Below are 18,251 nucleotides of genomic sequence, written 5' to 3' on the forward strand. Positions count from 1 at the left end.
CTATCGTCAACTCAACTACTGAGATAGATCGCCCCTTTGCCGAGTATCTCTTGCTACAGCAGCAGCTCTCTTTTCAGCCAACTCAGCTCGCAACTGAGCACGTTGAACTTCCTGGCGAGCTTCGGTGACTGCTGTCTTCATCGCTTTCTTCTGCAGGGCCTGTTTCAGGTATTTGAGATGACATTTGATGAAGTCATCGATCACCCAGTTGTCGCGATATTCACCAAGGAAGTGGAACTTCTGTAACGCCTGAAAAGAGGAGGAGCAGGAGAAAAGAGGAGGAGGAGAATGAGGCACTGTGTCACGAAGCAGCAGAGGCGGAGTGACTAACGGAGCGGGAAAGCGGAGCGACTAAGCAGAACGGTGAGGCGGAGCAACTGGACAAGGCAACAAGGCGGAGCGACTAAGCAGAACGGCGGCAAGCTGGTCCCAGATAATGACAGAGAGGTCAAGATAAGGGACCAGGCTGTGGAGGGTTGGCTATATATACATAATCCGGTCTGCGAGAAACAACGATGTAATACTGTACAGTTTAGGAACAAGGAAGGTGGCGGAAGCCAATAGAAGGAGAAGATGGGTCAGGTGGATCAGTAATCGATGGATCAGTAATCGATGGGGGTTTGACAGTGATGGGATGATGTATCGTACAAGTAAAGGCGTCAAGACGGTGAGAAAAGGAAAATAATAGGGGCTGCGTACTTTATGACACACTGAGCGACGAACAATGTACACAACAACTTACTATTACATGTACTTCCTCTATATTCGCTAGAGATTGTTTGCTGATAGGTTGGATGCAATCCAATTTATCCTCAACAGTGGCGTCGATAAATTTCTAAATGGAAATTAAGATTTTATGAATGTTGCAAGTCGATCTTCATACCTTGACTTTCTGAAAGCGCTGGTTGGACCAGTTCAACACAGCGCGCAGATTATAGCCTCCCCGACCAGGTCGATTGACTTCCCCAGGAGGCTTCGGGATTTTGGAATCAGGGTCTTCGTCACAATCATCACCTCCCACGATTTGTGGTTCCATCAATGAGGATGTCCGGGTAGCGGGAGCGCAAACAATCGTGGAGCGACTCTGAGGAGTCTGAAGAAGATGGACATTGCGACGGCTACTACCGGATGTAGTAGGACATTCAGAATTTTGTACGATAGCCTGTGTGTCTAGTTTTGATGCCAATGGATCTCGAGGAGTGGAACTGCTCGACGCAGGAACATGATTCTGAGAGATATGAGAAGCTCTTCTTGGAATGCAGACCGTGAAACCAGACGGAGCCTTGTGATATCTGCCAACAGAGCTAATGGTAGGACGAGACGGAGACGAAAATAGAGATGGAGGAGAAGAAGATGCAAATCTGGGGTCAGGAGAGGGCGATCGATTGTCATATGGTGTCACTCGACGAATCAATCTCGGAGACCTCATAGGGCCACTATGGGTGAGTATGCGTTGGTCGACCGATGGAGATCCAGCGGGTGGTACAGCCAGTTCTACGCGGTCATGGAGATTTTGGCTGGGATAGCTGGGGTGGCGGCGCGCGTAGAGCTCATGAGAGAAGCAACGAAGATGGATGTCAAATCTGTGGCGTTTTTGAGGTTTGCTAGTTAAATGAAAGGAGAAAGGTTCTTTACCTCCGATTTGCATTTGAGGTAACAAAGAAAGCCTATGTGCGACCCGCTGATATGACCCATTTTTATTTGAGTCTATAATGCAGTAATTATGCATTTTCAACTGTAAAGTACTATCAGTGATACTGAGATTGGACAGTACATTGTATTCAGAGAAATTACACAGATCTACACAGTGATTGCATCTGAATGACACTTAAGTGGGTCTTCATAGCATAATAGAGTTGTATTTTCAAGTAACAAAGCTCTAATACTAAAACCCACACTTGTGTTTGACTTGGACTATGACAATATCTGCAGAATTAAAGTGTTCCAAGCTTCACCTTTGTATAGCATTTCAATAGAGCTGAATGATAAGATTGAAAGATAACAATATTCCGGACCTCTGGAGTTAATTCCGAGAATATCAGAAATGATTTAGCATATGTCCCTCATCCGGAAAGCCTTCCGAGGTACAGCATGATTTCCATCAAAGGTAGCACATGGTACAATAGGTCCACATGCTACTCCGAGATGCAGCATGATTTCCATCAAAATCAGCACATGCTACAAGAATTCCACATGCTACAATGATTGATATCAGTTGTCAAGGGTTGTTTTGAGGATATATAAGGAGGGTGCTGGCCTCTGAATGAGAACAAGCACTTCCCCCCCCACTTCTGAGAGGATTTGGTTGGTTGGTTAGTAGCTTCTGGCTATAGTGACAAGTGCACTTTAAACAAAGATGATACAGTGTTAACTTTCACTTTAAACAAGTTGGAGTTTAAGAAAGACAGAAAGAAAGAAAGTTCAAAGTTACAGATTACCATTATGCTTCAGAGTTAATAGCAGTCAGAGTGCTGTGAGTAGTGCACACTCTTTCTGTGGATTGTACTTGTAGTGTATAATACAAATCAGAGGTTTTGTTCAGTTCAGATAAAGTCAAAGAAAGATTTAGCATGCCCGAGTTTGATAGAATCTCGAGAAGAAAAACTATTCAACCTATACATTATACCCACATGATGTAGATATTTGTAGAGTTGCAGTGTTATCTTGCTTTTTCAATGATAAACCCCCTTGAACTTAGTGTGTGATGATGGTTTGTGTTGGTGTTGGTGTGAGTGTTAAAGCTTGCATTAGTATTTTATGCATAGCCCAGAGTTAGCATATCACCGCGCTGCTTTTGCAACGCCATTAATTATTCGATATTGCACAAAGGAAAGGTGCGACGTAAGAAGAGGCACACCCATCAAAGATTGCAGAAGGCGGCATTTTACTATGCAAGCTCTCACGACAACTTCCGGACCGAGGTCAATTTTTAGTTCGGATTTCAGAAGTTTGGAACATCGTGGCAATGGCTATACAGAAGCCAATAATGTTTATGGTGGGCGTGAAAGGGGTCGTAGTACAAGTAAAGCAAGAACGAAACAGGGTCTCTTTCAGCATAAAGAGGACGCGCCGTGATTTACACTGGGCTGCGTTCTCCGCCTTTGGTATGAAGCTAAACATCGAAAAAAATGAATGTGTTGTATAACACATGCGCAAGGATGAGTGATGATGATTTGAACCCGTACTGCAGGTCCGGCTACGGTCAACCACAAGACGAGCTCAGATACTTTCAATTCGGAAGATGTCTTTGCGTGGGTAAAAACCACCCCAGCGACCATCGAAGGGTTCTTGACAAGAGGAATCCGGCTTGAGAGTAAGGCGATGGTCTGGAAGATGTTCGTTTTCGCCTAACACGTAAGTCCATTAAAGTAAGTCTGACTCTTGACTGAACTGGACAAGATGCTCGCATAGCAGAAGGATGATGAGGAAGGACGTCTTTCCCTTTCGTCAAATCATGCAAATGAAGATTAAAACGGAAAATTTACTTTGCAAAGCGTAGATGATGAAGGGGTCGTCCACACGAAATCGCCTATTATCCAACTGATTCACCGTACGAACAATCGGTGAAGCTTCAACGAGGGAACCAGACCGCCGACGACGCACATGGCCACCTCCAATTAGCTACAACAATTCAGTCAACCTTCACCATTTGATAATGTATACGCTTACATTGACCATACTCTCTGGATAGACGATAGTCGGGTTGATTGTCGAATAAGACACAGGTCGAAATGCGTATTCAGAAACAAGTGCCCTTGGGCATGGTGAGAAGAACTCCTGATACCCAAAACTTTGCCCGTCCTTCATCGACCATGGGTGAATTGAAGGATGTGCGAAATTGTGAGTAGCTGCTTCCTGGAGGTGAGGATGAGATTATGTTGTAAGTACCTAAAGAAATGAGGTCCACCGTATACTGACTTAACGCATTATGCCTAACAATGATTACATGAGATACAGAGTTGCACAGATACGCATACCAGTTGAGTACGAGTTCCTCGTTACCTGTATTGGCCTTCACCTTCTCATGATTTTGGTCTCTGTGTCAAAGGCCATCTCGGGAAAAAGCCAATGTAGTATACTCCGAGCGCGATTGCAGTTGATGTGACCACGCTGCACGTCCGCCGCTTGCCCTATGAATTGCACATGATACGCCATTGAACTGTCAATGAATCGGTACGGTGATAACCAAAGCTTTGACTGCACAAGATGTTGGATTCTCCACAACGGTGTCCTCTACCAGATGTACTAGATATGTTGAAGTAAAAGCTGGGGACACATCGCTCTCAACACACCTCCTTCGAGAGCAAGCGTGAAGAATGAATGAGAATGTATCGTTTATGCTCATTAAAAAAGACGTTGAAATCTTGTCATAAGAGGGTCGTGTTGTAATCGAAGGGACCCGGAACACCAGGACTACATAGATAGATAACCTTGCAATCAGGGGACGGCACCGCAAATTTTCAGCCGGTTTTGCCCTATCACAATCACAATCCTCCCAATTACGCTTTGGCTCTTCCCATTCCGCCGCATCCAAGTTTCCCTACGCCTCCAGTTCCATCGAAACGAAGGTCGACCGGTTAATAAGGCGAACCAGGTTGAGGACGTTTTGATGTACAGATCAAGGCAGCGGTAGAGTTTGTATTTCACTATTGCGTTTTCAAGGTATGCTTCACTTCCTTTTGCTTTGTGCCCATTCGAACTTATAATACAACGGAAGGACTGCTTTTCATATGGACATATTGTCTAACCTATCGACGCAACAACAAGTAACATTTGCTTCTCCCTGCAATTACACCCTACCTATACAACTCTTACACTTACAGTTCATGTATATGTTGCGGTAACTCTCAATCGAATGCATCTCTTCTGCCTCTCAGCACGTTGCGAGATCTCCTATTCCTTTGTGCTTTCCTGTCCTTTGTTCTCTCCAGCCTAACGGATAAGGTTCCCATGCTTTTCATTGCTTCTATAATACACCCCCCATAATCTCATCTGAGCATTCTTACCTGTCAATGGCTAACACGGTAAGGATTCTACAATTATGATCAATTCGGCGACGTTCACGCACACTATTTTAGGTCGCTCCTCTGAAGTTTTTCTGACAAATTGTGCGAACACCACCGCTCATTCGTCTAGGTTGCCCTTTATCTTCTGAAGTAATTCAGGTGCTCGATGTCATACACTCAATGACCCGACATCTATCGTGTATATCATCTTTCGGCGACCGCTTTGCGATTGTTGAGCCTGTCTGGGCTCGTATTTGGCAATGGCTAGCAGCTCTGCTGAAGCCACTCGATACCCTGACAGACGTGCAGCCCGTGGTCAACGATCTTTCCCTTGATCCCACCAGCCGCTGCATGCTGACAGTGTTCTCCTTCTTGAATTCCATTGCCTCACCCACTCGAGCCACCCTCGTTGAACTGGGAAACTTTACTAAGAAACTTGCAGCTCAACACAACGCAATATCGGTACTGGCCAAAGTCTGGGTTGCCTGCGTCGTAAAGCAATGGTCGCTCTTGGTTCATCACAACGTCACGCAGTTTCTTGTTGTATTTTGCCGTTCGATGGAGAACACTCCCTTCGACAACTCTTTCCGTGTCGCTGTGGCGAATTTTTGTCCTGGTTCTGAATTGCTGCCCGTGTGGTCAACGGCTGCTTCAGATTTATGTGGACAGTCGCCACACCCTGATCCAGAACGTCGGCTTGTAGCTGCCAATCAAGGAATGCTTATAGCTGCGACAACCTCAATCTTCCAATCTTTTCCAACCCTGGACAAAGTTGACGTTACTTTGAACCACGTGTATATTCTATGGAACCGATGCATCGACAAAACGCGGATGCCAGATGCTCGTTTCGAAGACCTTCATTCCATTACCATCTATTTCCTTGCCAGGTTCTCGTTGCGACTCATTTCCGGTGGCGGCCCAAATTGGATCGCTAAAGCACTACACACCAACCTCTTGTATCTAGTAGCCAAAACAATGGACTGGATGCAAACCTCGGTTGACGTTGTGGTGGGATCAGACCAGTCAATTCATGTGGTCTTTGAAGAAATCATTGAGCTGGTCCTGCTGCACTCGATTTATAGAAAAGTTTAGCGGGGGGTTTGTCGTAACATGCGTGAAGCACGTTCTCAAGGTCTTGAAGATGGTTTAGGTGCTGGAAAACTTTGGAAACTGTGGGCAGACCTGTCAGGTGAAGCTCGCACCCGCAGTGCGCGCTATATTAGTGCCGTCTGCTTTCAAAATGCGTTAAAAGAATCGTGTTCCAATAATAAAGTGAGTTTCCATAATATGTCCAGTTTGTGCAAATTAATCTTCCTCGTCTATAACTAGTGCCCACATCAAGACTGGTCAGGAAACTGTTCTCAGTTTTGCGGCGGGTGTCTGATTGCGAGTTATTGCTCGAGCTCTTGTCAACGGCAAGACTGGGAAGCAGGGCATAGGGTGCTTTGTCTTAGGGCCAACTCCAAACGTCTCAGTAAGTTTTCGAAGCTTTCTGTCTGATTTCATTCAGTTGAAAATCATCCTGGCAGATCACCCTCTAGATTATCGACTTGACGATTCAGATCTGATTGTAGGCGATTTGGACCAGCTGCACCTCATTTACCGAGGTCTCACATATGCGCAAGTGCACTGTGACGAAATTCGTCGCTCAATACGTGTTCGGGGCCTCACCTTTTCACGAATCCTCATTGAATTAGACCTTACTTCCTATCCTTGGACCTGGAAAGTGTCAAACCAAAAGTCAGCCGCCAACCTTCGCTTGTACCTTTCGAGTTTGAGGATTCAATGCACGCGGAACACAGTCTTGGCCGTCATATGCCTGTATACCAGCAACGCTATCAAATATATTGCTCGTCCCATTCGCCGAACCACCCTCCTGAACTCTAGTTATGATTTCGAACGCTCTAGAGACGGCCTATCTTGTTTTTTAAATGATGCTCTCCTTCGTTTTTAATGAACGTATGACTTGTATACTGTACGACTTGTATATATTTACTTAACGTGACCAAATACTGATCCTTTGCCCTACTTACAATCGAACTTGGATCTATGGTGCGATCAATGGACGCTCAGTGTTTTATTTACACTTAGTCATTCACGCGGGACGGATCCGGGTGCCCTGTCTTTCCATATAACTACACATACTTAGGCTATTCCTGGTCCTCGCAGTCGCGGATCACTCACTCCGTCAGAGCGTTCCATGAGTGTCAGTATCTCTACCCCGCGCGGGGATACGCCATCCAAACGGTCAACACTTGATACTGTGCCTACACCCAGTACCTCATTCTTGGGTTGAGCCTCTCCACGTGATGTCAGCGCCAATATTGAGCGTTTAGCAGAGGAGCTTCGACAATACGATCAAAATAGAGCTGAAGAAAACCGGGATTTGGGGGATGCTTTACGAGATTTGCGAGAAGAGCTGTTAGGGCTTTCTGACTCTCATCCAATTCCCTCCCAGGAACCACCTCAAACTCCTTCATGTCCAAGGTATCCGCGACAACCCCAGTACCCGCAACAGCCATATCTACACTATGCTGAAGAGCGTGTCGGAAGCAGTCGTGCCATGAGCGCTGACGAGAACCGAAGTCTTTCTTTAGCTCCTTCCTCGTTGAATCGTACGCCGAGCTCAACGAGTAGTATGTCGTTCTTGTCTAGCCATCATTCTGACGATTGGCTTTTGTATCCAAGGCCTCAGCCGCCTGGTTCTCCCGTTTCTCGTAGATCTATCTGACCGGATTCACCAATGCCAACGCTTCCCGATATTGACGAAAGCCAATTTCATTGTCTGAATCTTCCAGTCCTTTGAGCACTCCGATGTTGAGCTCATCGAGCACAAGTGGACCTTATCCTAGCAGTTCAGGTCCATCCTCATCGCCCACATCCACACCTCCACCCTCGACAGTCACGCCTATCTCGGTTTCTCCGGGTTCCCCAGTTACAACTGCAACAACCATTCGACCATCTCCTCCGAATCCCTTACCTCTCTTAAATGAGACAAGTCGAGCTTTGTGGGAAGGGCAACTTTCGACAATTCGAAAAAGGGGGGGTGTAAGCATCAGCAACTTGTATATCCTGCAGCTGATCGCCAAATCATCCTGGAGAGATGGTAAACATTGAGGATTCATTCGATGGAGAAGCTTGAAGCAATCAATTTAAGATCCTTGTGTAGTATTTAGGTAGTGCCATTGTATCCCTCCTCGCGTTGTATCGTTTTCAAGGCAACTATACTTGTCTTATATCCTCATTGCCGACTTTTTGAAGCACATCTAATGACTACACAGAAAGGACGGCCAACTCAGATATCCGGATATTTTGTTGGTTGGGGGTGGGTAGGTGGGTAGATTCTTAGGGACTGTTGTAGCCTGGGGCGTATCCGAAGTAGAAGCTGCGGGAAGGCTACGAATACCAGAGAATGTGTGGATACAAGAGCGAACCTCAGATTTTCTTTTCTAGATTTTGCTGTGGGTAAGAGGAGGCAAATACGGTGTCCCCCTCCTGGACAAAGTGACTATTATTGAATGCAAGAAACAACAATAACAAAAAGAGTAGAGAAAAGAAAACAGAAGAGAATGCTCGACTATACTCAGAAACGCTGTGGTCCAACGCAAATCCTCCTCTTTGGCGGCTCTTGCATCTCTTCAATCTTCCTGCACCTTTCCTTCATCAAAATTTGCACTCTCAGGTTCGGTATCAGCTCGAGGACGCTTTGACTAAGAAAAGTAGCATCAATTTTGACTTCCTGAGATGGAAATGCAGAACACACATAGATAGAAGGCTTTCGTTGTGGCGATCGTTTGCGGTGTCTTGATTTCAGGATAAACTGTTGGCTGAGTGGCCTGATTTCCTACAAGGTAACACAGCCAGTTCACCATTGGTATTGGCAGACATATACGGAGACACCTACCGATGATTGCAGAGTATATTGCCTTCTCATAGTCATCTGAAGTTCCGCCGCAACAGGAGCGTCATGAAGACTCTTACTCAGACCGCCAAAACGCAAATTTTGGGATCCTTGCACTGATGACACTAATGATTTGCCAATAAATGCCTTCGAAGGTGATTTCGTCAAGGAAAGTTCAAGGAAATCAACAGGAATAACCGTACGACAGATGGCCTGGAGGATTGCATCTCGGCCACGGGTAAATGAGACGAGACTAAAGAGTTTCTTGAAGACACCGAAGATGGTTCATGAGTGGCTGATGCAGTAAAATCCTCTGATTGGCCGTGAGAGGAGGATGGGGTACTAATCCTTGTGTGAAGCCTATCCTGCATTTGTATATCTCTTGAGCTGACCTGTTAAGAAGAATTGGTGATTCTGACTTGTGAGGACGGATAGTTACAAACGCACAGCGGGGGTTTGAAATTGATCGGTTCGCATAGTAGAGGGATTATCCGTAGTAGAGCGATGGTCGATCTACAGATAATCAACTTGATAATCAACTCGCAAACGCAGTAAACGATGAGGAGAGGCACACCTTATGATATTCTAGTATATCTTGTAATTCCTTGATTCATAAAGCCTTCGCAAGATTCTCGTCTTGTAGAACGGAGACTGTAGGATGTAGATCCTTGTTCCGAATTTGTCGTTGTGATTGCGTTAATTCGTACTCGAGATGCATTATCTGGCGTTGCATTTCCTTTGCCTGACCCTGAGATGCAGCCAAATTTTGCTTCTTTTCGGCGACGAGATCCTGATGGAAATACAGATACCTTTAGTCATGTTCAACTGCTAGATTATGGCAGTCGGCAACCATACCTTTACTTTTGCATTCACTTCATTTGCTAGAATAAGCTTTTCCTGCACAGCTTTGAATTGCTCCTGTAAAGTTCGTTCAAAAACTGAGCGCTACATGAACAGGTTATATGTTCGCACTGATTGAAGATCATGCGCGCGCTGTAGTTCGGTCAAAAGGGTCTAAATGTACGGGAGTTAGAGATGGGTAGATATCTATCCTGATTAACTGGTCCACACCTTGGCAACTCTCGCTTCGTTATGACGACGCGAGGCAATTAGACGATCCTAATATATATATGAGCAATAATACATAGAAGCGGAGTGCTCTAACGGACCTCAAGTGATTTGCAGGTAAGAGCATGTTCCGTTTCTTTCTTGAGGAGGGTTGCTTCAAGGTCTCGAACTCTGCCTTCTTCAGATTGCAGATCTGCTTCAAGAGAATCACGATAGGCTTCTAGTTGGTGAGCAGTGGCCTTGGGATCATCAGCAAGGATGAAGACGTAGTGGAAAAGAGAGGACCTGACAAACCTCGAAATACTTGATATCCTCTTGCAAAGAATCGATTTGCATTTGATGATCGATCTGTGCGAATACAATAAGGAGACGGAGAAAATGAGACGAGGACAAGTCACCTCTACAGAATCTATGTGATCACTTTCTTCGTCCTTTTGCCGCAAACTAGCCTCCAACCTGGAGATCTCTCGTTGGTTTCCTTGGATCTGCGTCTCTTTTTCTTCCAATATTTGCCGCACGCTTTTGATGTCTTCTTGTAAATTACTGAGCTCTCGTTGTGAATCCTGTTTGACAGAATGAAATTACCAGTGATACAGGACAAAACCAATTAATGAAGCATACTCTAAACTCTTGGTTCTTGCATTCCCAGGCCTCTTTGAGAGAATACTCAAGAAGATCTTTGCATCGATTCATCTCTTTGAGTGCTTCATCAAAATGTTGTCGCTCTTTCCGTTGTTCCTGCAATTTTTCCTGATGAATGCACTGAGCGATGTAGTGACGGAGTATCTGTTACTCTTGAAGCACTGACCTGGAGCACTCTCGAGGCAGAAGTTTGCATGTCCTCGAGCATCAATCGGACATCCCCATTCTCTGCCTTCAGTCGACACGTTTCTTGTTTAGCGGCCGTAAGTTCCTCTTCGAGTGTTCCACTTCTTATGGCGTGTTCCTGTTCCAGACTTCGATAACTCTGCAACGCGCTGTCACTTTCTAAAAGACGCTGATCGCTACGTTTGAGCTGCATGTCTTTATCATCTAGCACAGTCTTAATGGCTTTGACCTCCTCTTCAATAGTATCGAATTCTTCACATTTCCGCTGGCATGAAACGATGAATTATGGTTCAAAAATCACAGGCTAGTTAGGACAGACCTTGAGCTCCAAGCTCTTACACTCCCAGGCTTGCTTTAGGGAAACTTCAAGGAGGTCTCTGTGATGATCGGCTGCAAGAATTCGGGCTTCGAACAAATCCACTTGGTGTTCTTGTTGTGCAGTCAACTCTAACCTGGTATCCTACAAGCAGTCTGAATGCTGAACGGATGATACAAACTGGGAACAACAGACCTGAAGTTCCTTAGAGTTCGTAGCTTCGGTAAGCATGGACTGAAGTTCCTTGTTCTCCCACTGCAAATTGAGCACTTCTTGTTTAACGACCGTCATTTCCTTTTCTAGCACATGTTTTGCTTGATATGCCTCGTCCTGTCTAATGGTTTCCGACGAACGTTCCCATTCAAGTGGCGGTTGTTTGCTCTTCTCAATCAACATCATCTCAAGTGTCCCCTTCGGAACTTTTGAGGCACGGACCTCTTTGCATATCTGCTTATGCAAGTTACCTGAGTTTCCTTATCTAGTGCGGAAGATACTCACCAATTCCGTGGACTTCTGTTCTTGATTATCCTCTAGTAGCATTTGGAGCATACTGTTGATGGCCCCGATGCGTCCAGGCTTTGGAAGGAGTGAACACCTTCCAGCATTCAGTTCTACCAGAGCCTCTACATTTGTGTCCTTCAATGCTTCCAACCACTGTCATGATTATTTATGATCACGGAGCAGTACCCTCCATGAAAGGAACTACTCACCATTATCCAGCTTGATACATCGGCCAAAGGCTCTGGACGTTCTCTACTGAGCCCCCGAAGCTTCACGGCATAGTTTTGATAGATACGAGAGCCACCATCGCAATTTTCCTGCAAATAACCTGATGAGTATGTTGGAATTTCACAGGAGAGGATTTTCACCCTGTCCAGATGTTGATCTGGTTCTGTACTGTTCGTAGTATGTAAACGTAACTGTCGAGCATGAATCAACTCCACTCGAAGCCGCTCATAGTCCTAAAACAAGGTATGTCAGCCATATGGTTAAGAAATCGTAGTTCAAGCAACGGTTCACATTCCAAAGCACATTGTACCTGTGATCCAAGGTCTGTACTTCTTGTGATAGCATGATAGACCAATGATTTAGAAACTACCAAGTGATTCATAAGAGGTTATGCAGTACTAAGGTTCAGAAAGAACTAACCGAGTTGTCTTCTTCACTGTCGAAGGAGTTTTGACTCTTTTTGATTCTTTCTGTGTCGATAGATACGAGTGCTTGCGTGAAGTTCTAAAAGAGATTGGTAGGCAAATGCACCGCGGTGAACGATATGGATATACGTAGACGACTGCAGCTGCATCAGTTTCTTTCGAGCCAAGTCCACGCTAAATTAACATCGCTGCATGTCAATATAGGATCTAGAGCAAAGGTTGACGTATCGAACTGACCATTATGTCGATTTTCTTCTTGTACTCATGTATCAGCACATCTTTTGTTTCAAGTCGAGCTTTCGCGACAGAAAGCTTCAATAATAATCCGCCATTGGCTTCCAAAGTGTGGGCAACAGAATCTTGCTGACCGCTGAAATGGACTAGCTGAGCACGAAGAGATGTGACTTCATTACGAAGCTTGTCAGTGGGGTCTATATGAATCAATCTAATTTTCTATTCAATGCGTAAGTTGAAGAATGCTCAGAAGTAATGGGTGCACACTGAATATTCCGAATACGGCGCTTCTTCCGAATCACTGTCTTCAGCAAAGTTTGCAGAGAATACCCTCTTTTTATGCTGGGCCATGACACTGGATATTGAGAAGGTCAATCAAACAAAGGAAGGCGGAACTGACGACATGTACAACGGAGGTGACGACAGGCGCCCATTTTCCGATTGAAAAATTTAAGCGCTTGAATTCAACCAATGGGCACTCATTATGATATAATGTCTTTTTGACCTCCATGTTCTGCCTTTCAAAAACTATTCAAAACACCGAAGGCTCGATTGCTGCTCTGGCCTTCTCAAATGATCATCGGTACTTGGGCAGCGTTAGTGCAGATGGAAGTATCCGGATATACGATGTGGACGTTCACTTTCAGACGATTTGGTTCCATCGACGATCATCTCAGTTCAATATCATTAACTGGGACAATGATTGTTCCTTGATCATGGGCACTACTCAAGGAGAGGTGTTCATATTTAGCTTGAACAGTACCAAAGTAAGACATTGCCAGCTTAACAGTGTTCGGCCATAATACTTTGCAGAAGCTTGAATTAGTCTATGTCTCGGAGTCTTCATTACCCATCAACTCAATTGAGTTCAACAAAGATAGGGACAAAATGCTGGTCACTTCTGGGGGTGAACTTGTCGTCATGGGAAAGGAGAATAGTGAGTGATTCGGAGGAAGTTTCATTGTAAAATTTATGATTGTGGCAGATCATTGGACATTCCAAAGGCATATTCAATGTCCTATACCGCGTGAAGCACAAGCCATTTTGAGCCTCCAGTATCTACCGGTCGTCGTTGGCAGTGCCCACTTTCTGGAAGATCAGCAACATTCTGTTGTCGTATCTCGACATCATGGACTCTGGTACTTTTCATCTTCGTTCTCTTCATTGCTTCCTACTTATCTGATGAAGGAAATTGAATCTTGAGTCGGGCCGGAGTCAGTGGAACACTTACCCCGATAACAGGCTGTAGGAACACTCTCCACCATAATCACTACCTTCAGCTAACGAATTCCAGAGGAGCATCGGCAATATCCCCAGACTGCGCCGTGCTGATTGCTACATATTCTCGAGCGAGCTATGAGTGGTACAAATTATCGACAGACCCTTGGAAGAAAATGATTACCTCTGTTGAGCGTGAAGAGATGTCTGCCTTCAGCCTATCTTTACCCATCAAATTCATCTATCAGGGCCGCGCTATAGTCATGGGTACCGCCAATGGTTATGCTGAAATTATGAACATAGAGCATGGGGGAAGCAGTCAGATCCTTCGTCATTCCACCTGTAGGTTGATTTCATACTCCCTTCCTGCCCATACCAACGACAGCCTTTCTTGTTCTAGCTAATATATTAATTAGTGGACTGGTATGTGTATTGGGTTCAATTAACCCGACTCATCTACCAGACTGACGTTTCGGATTCCTAGGCCTACCACGAGGATGCTCTCTTGATAGCCACCGGAGACGAGAATGGCAAAATCTGTGTCTGGACATCTGGCTGCTCACCATTGGACTGTAGTAAGATTAGATTCCTGAAAGAGTTGCTCCTTTTGGTTGTAAGAAAAATGCCTTTTCACCGCGTCAGAGCATAATCAAGCCCTTGATTCAAAATGACAGGGATCAAACACAATCATAGAACTTTTGCGTGTACTTCTGACCCTCATTCTATTGGTGACGATGTTCAAGGTTCTTCCGTCAAAATTTCAGCACACCATCTTGCGATTCGTCACCTCATCCATGCAAGCAAGGGTCGAAGAATCAGACGAGGCTTCACCACTATTTACTTCCTGCCTTCCCTGGTGGCAGTTATCTCACTGGACACTATTTGACAATACGAGTTCTGGGTGACATGCGGTTCGTACGATTCAATGATCTCGCGTTTGTTTTAGAGTTACAAAACATTGCCCTGATAGAAGGCTAATACAAAGGGCCACTTTGTGCTCAAGCTTCCAACAGCAGTTGCGTACATGAAGTCCTGGTCTCTTCTCCAAATTCACTGTGTTTCCCTGGATTTTGTAGTATGAAAAATCGGATGAACGCTGGCTAACTGTACTGTCAAACTGAACTCTCTAATGTGTGTGAAATAATATGAGAACGGTGGCTCCCATATGGCGAGTACCGGAAACTGAGGAAGGAAACGCACAGAAGCGAAAGACTCTAAGGAGGATCCACAAACATTACCGTGGCTGAAATGAATAGCAAGGTATTCACTTCCACGCTACAGCCTACAGGATTGTATTGATATTTTTGTCTTTGGAGACGAGTTTTCCGCATTGTCCTACTGGAGTAAGGTATGATATAATTGCGTAAAGACCCTCCCTCCGTAAGAGACGCGCTGGTCATCGTCCGTCCCCCGCTGGACTGTTGGCCAACGGCGGATCTCGTACACAATACATTGCTTACATGGTCAATATGTAAATAGAAACTAACTAAGAATATCGTATATGTTGCACAACGCATGTCCGTCAGCACACCTGTACTCGAGTCTGTGAGCAGGGTCTAACAAAGTCGAACGGCAGACCGGATGAGCTGCGTAATCTGAGTAAATCGTGGTGGATGGGCATATTAACCCAATCACTGTATCCTGCTCGTTCGGAAAGTCCGCAAACAGGGAGCTCAATTTGGAAGATGACACTTGGTCCAATACCGTCCATTCCCAGGGATAGGTAGTGAGGTCAAATTCTATCACAATGCGTGAAGAGGTGAGCCTGTGAATACGGATATAGTGACTGATCTCATTACAACAAGTCTTAGCTTGGATAAGAACTCGGAAAAGAAGCTGAAATTTGTCTAGGCTGCTGAGAGATATTGGTTGCTGCTCGAAATTGAGCACTGTATAATCTCTGGGGTGGACTAGTGCGACATGAATAACGTGTTTAGATATAGGAAGGCAGCGACCTTACTGAACTGTTTCTTGCAGGATTTCTTGTGTCCCGCTTGCCAGTCTTGTTTCTGACAAGATTTGGAACAGTATGCTGTCGCTCGGCAGGCACCGCATAATTTCGAGCGTACACCAGGCGAAGGATTACCGGGGCACTAGACAACAAGATGAGAGTGTATACAGGGTACAAACAATAGCCACCTACACTTTCATTTGAGCAGACCGTCTCTATACTCTTTTCGAAGCAGATTGACCTATAAAAGTATGCATTGGCGCAATAAACCTCACTCTCAAAATCTGACCAGAGCTTCCGGAGTCTTCCAACGCCCAGATAATCTTCTAGGCCTTGAATACGCACTTTCGACAGGTTACGACGCACTCTTCGCACGACAGGAATAAAGATGACATTCAGGAGTAGTTGATGGATGATGTCCTCAAGGACGGTGTGAATTGAGTTAGTGGTATGGCAGAGTGTGGGCAGAGATCCTGAGGTTAGTGTCTTTACCAACAGACACAATAGCCCATAATCCAAGGCTTTGACGATCCACTTCGAACCACCAGATATCAAACGCAAAAAGAATCTGGCGAGGTATTCAAAAGATAAGAGAAGGTTTATCCCGATGTCGTTGTTCTTGGAGAACAGCATTCCATCCAAGCATCGATTCCATAAGCGGCGTATATATGATAGTATGACATCAACCTCTTGAATTACCGGAAGTGGCTGGATAAACATTACGGTCGCAGCCAGAATCAGGCCTTGGTTTCCCATCAAAGACTGGGAGTTCGGATTCGAGGACACCGACCATCTGGGAGATTCTGCGACGGCAGTTGACCACGTAGAAACTATACGTGAACCTGTGAGAATTGTACAAGCGTCACACACAGCAACACAAAATGTGTCTCCGGAATGGCTACCGTCAATGATCTGAGAAAAAATGACAAGGAATTGGGTAGTAGCCTGATGGACGGGCAATGGCCAACGCAGCGCAAAAGAGAACACCCAAATCTTCCCAAGAATTTCCAGGGACTCTGGGGATTCTACCAAATTGAAAATGAATAACTGGATTTCGGAAACAGGGCTGCTGCGGGGAAGAATGATGGAATTCATGAAAGAAAAGACCTGAAGAACACACTGGCTCCATATATCGAAAGAAAGCGCACTGATTCTGGATTGACCATCGTGGAAGGCATCAAGAGGACGTAACAGAGCCTTCAACCACAACCAAATACAAGACCAGTTGGGTTCAATAATGCACAACCGACTCTGGAAAGAAGATATTTCAGACAAACTTCGAGTCATCAGATGGAGCGCGTCGAGAGCCTCGATGACTTCGGGAGATAGAGGAAGGCTTGCGTCAATGACTGGAGGAGGAGATGCGATGGACCGAATGAATCTCCGGCGAACAGATTTCTAAAGTAGTGTTAGATCACTGCAACATGCTTATTTAATGATAACTCACCTTGATGGTCATGAGAGAAACTTTTTTTTCAGGTAGCGAGGCAATCCGTTGGTAAACAAGGTAGTCAAAGGAAGAGTTATATAGTTGATACTACGGGAGGCTCCAAGCAGATATAACAAAGGAGGTATTATCGTGCTAAAGAACCGCCAACTGCGTCAGCTCAGCCCTTGCTTGCAACGATTTTTAGCTGATAGATAGATAGTACTCCGAAGGGCGCCGATGAGACTGACAGAGAACTAACTTCAACCGAAATTGTGAAAAAGAATAAGAAAGGAGATGAGATCAACGGATCGATATCACTGTGGAACACGGCGGGCGCCTATGATTAAGCAAGGGAATAATCACTGTGGAACACGACGGGCGCCTATGATTTACAAGCAAGGGAATATACATAGCGAGCTTCCGTTCTAGCTGTGTAGCGCAACTTAGAACGTAGAGGTCCTAGAAGTGAGTTTCCAGAAGGCTGCTACTAAGAGATTTTGGCACCGAGACTGAAGAATCATTTAGGCTCGTGCCCAGGACACCATTACACCAGTATCGTAGAAATATCTTACAAGTCGACCTGTACTGCAGGATTCAATAGTCTTGCAAGATATCCATTACAATCTTACTAGTTTGGTGTGTTGAATCATAGACACCCATGAAAGAATCAAGATGAATATGATATAATCTGAGGATACGAACATATGATGAGGAATGATCCTACAAACTGATTATAGCAGTGGGTATAGCGATGTTTTGGTTATTAGCGACATGTAGATACTAAGTAGAACGAGAAGAGGGGGACTGTGGAGCAACACGAAGCAAAGGCAAAAAGTAGAGCATGATAGTGACAGTGAGCAATTGTGAGTTTTCGTCTTCACCCGAGATATCAAGTAGAGCGTCATTTCACTGCGAGCAACACATAGGGAAGACGGTATTGGTAAATGATCTGTTCTAGGTCTTAGGCACCTGCGATGCCTTCCCAGCGATCCAACGCGACACAGTCCTGAAGTGAACGACCGGGTTCCCAAGAGTCAGATTCGGGTCCAAAGCCTTTCCAGCGAACAAGGTAGCATCTTCCGCGGCCAACTTTCCGTTCATCAAGTATACAATCAACTTCCCATTCAAGGCCAGTGCAGGTTACAA

The 18,251-nt window shown here is 45.2% G+C and overlaps 5 protein-coding genes across 5 annotated transcripts; 2 read left to right on the plus strand and 3 right to left on the minus strand.

The window, feature by feature from the left end:
* Positions 1–15: 15 nt before the first annotated feature.
* C8R40DRAFT_1071662 (uncharacterized protein) lies at positions 16–1,648 on the minus strand (the record flags this gene model as incomplete). Its single annotated transcript, XM_046226358.1, has 3 exons — positions 16–249; positions 743–835; positions 884–1,648. The coding sequence occupies 3 exons, from the start codon at positions 1,646–1,648 to the stop codon at positions 16–18; spliced, it is 1,092 nt and encodes a 363-aa protein (XP_046083524.1).
* Positions 1,649–5,186: 3,538 nt separating this feature from the next.
* Positions 5,187–7,737, plus strand: C8R40DRAFT_1173534 (uncharacterized protein; the record flags this gene model as incomplete). Its single annotated transcript, XM_046232034.1, has 3 exons — positions 5,187–6,014; positions 7,156–7,297; positions 7,346–7,737. The coding sequence occupies 3 exons, from the start codon at positions 5,187–5,189 to the stop codon at positions 7,735–7,737; spliced, it is 1,362 nt and encodes a 453-aa protein (XP_046083525.1).
* A 1,780-nt stretch (positions 7,738–9,517) lies between these two features.
* C8R40DRAFT_1071665 (uncharacterized protein) lies at positions 9,518–12,858 on the minus strand (the record flags this gene model as incomplete). Its single annotated transcript, XM_046226359.1, has 17 exons — positions 9,518–9,697; positions 9,763–9,852; positions 9,979–10,026; positions 10,077–10,214; positions 10,270–10,323; positions 10,374–10,538; positions 10,597–10,725; positions 10,784–11,068; positions 11,123–11,263; positions 11,315–11,566; positions 11,618–11,773; positions 11,830–11,937; positions 11,989–12,081; positions 12,269–12,352; positions 12,403–12,447; positions 12,511–12,726; positions 12,775–12,858. The coding sequence occupies 17 exons, from the start codon at positions 12,856–12,858 to the stop codon at positions 9,518–9,520; spliced, it is 2,268 nt and encodes a 755-aa protein (XP_046083526.1).
* A 158-nt stretch (positions 12,859–13,016) lies between these two features.
* C8R40DRAFT_1071666 (WD40-repeat-containing domain protein) lies at positions 13,017–14,630 on the plus strand (the record flags this gene model as incomplete). Its single annotated transcript, XM_046226360.1, has 8 exons — positions 13,017–13,274; positions 13,321–13,444; positions 13,493–13,646; positions 13,696–13,721; positions 13,888–14,067; positions 14,126–14,148; positions 14,210–14,338; positions 14,400–14,630. 8 exons carry the CDS (start codon positions 13,017–13,019, stop codon positions 14,628–14,630), a joined length of 1,125 nt encoding a protein of 374 aa, XP_046083527.1.
* A 430-nt stretch (positions 14,631–15,060) lies between these two features.
* Positions 15,061–17,135, minus strand: C8R40DRAFT_1071667 (uncharacterized protein; the record flags this gene model as incomplete). The annotated part of the gene is made up of 9 exons (XM_046226361.1): positions 15,061–15,180; positions 15,257–15,320; positions 15,353–15,490; positions 15,655–15,818; positions 15,869–15,917; positions 15,966–16,518; positions 16,579–16,701; positions 16,825–17,074; positions 17,124–17,135. The coding sequence occupies 9 exons, from the start codon at positions 17,133–17,135 to the stop codon at positions 15,061–15,063; spliced, it is 1,473 nt and encodes a 490-aa protein (XP_046083528.1).
* Positions 17,136–18,251: the final 1,116 nt, after the last annotated feature.

The sequence above is a fragment of the Lentinula edodes genome (assembly GCF_021015755.1).
Source record: "Lentinula edodes strain Le(Bin) 0899 ss11 chromosome Unknown C8R40scaffold_31, whole genome shotgun sequence".
In the NCBI taxonomy this organism is placed as follows: domain Eukaryota; kingdom Fungi; phylum Basidiomycota; class Agaricomycetes; order Agaricales; family Omphalotaceae; genus Lentinula; species Lentinula edodes.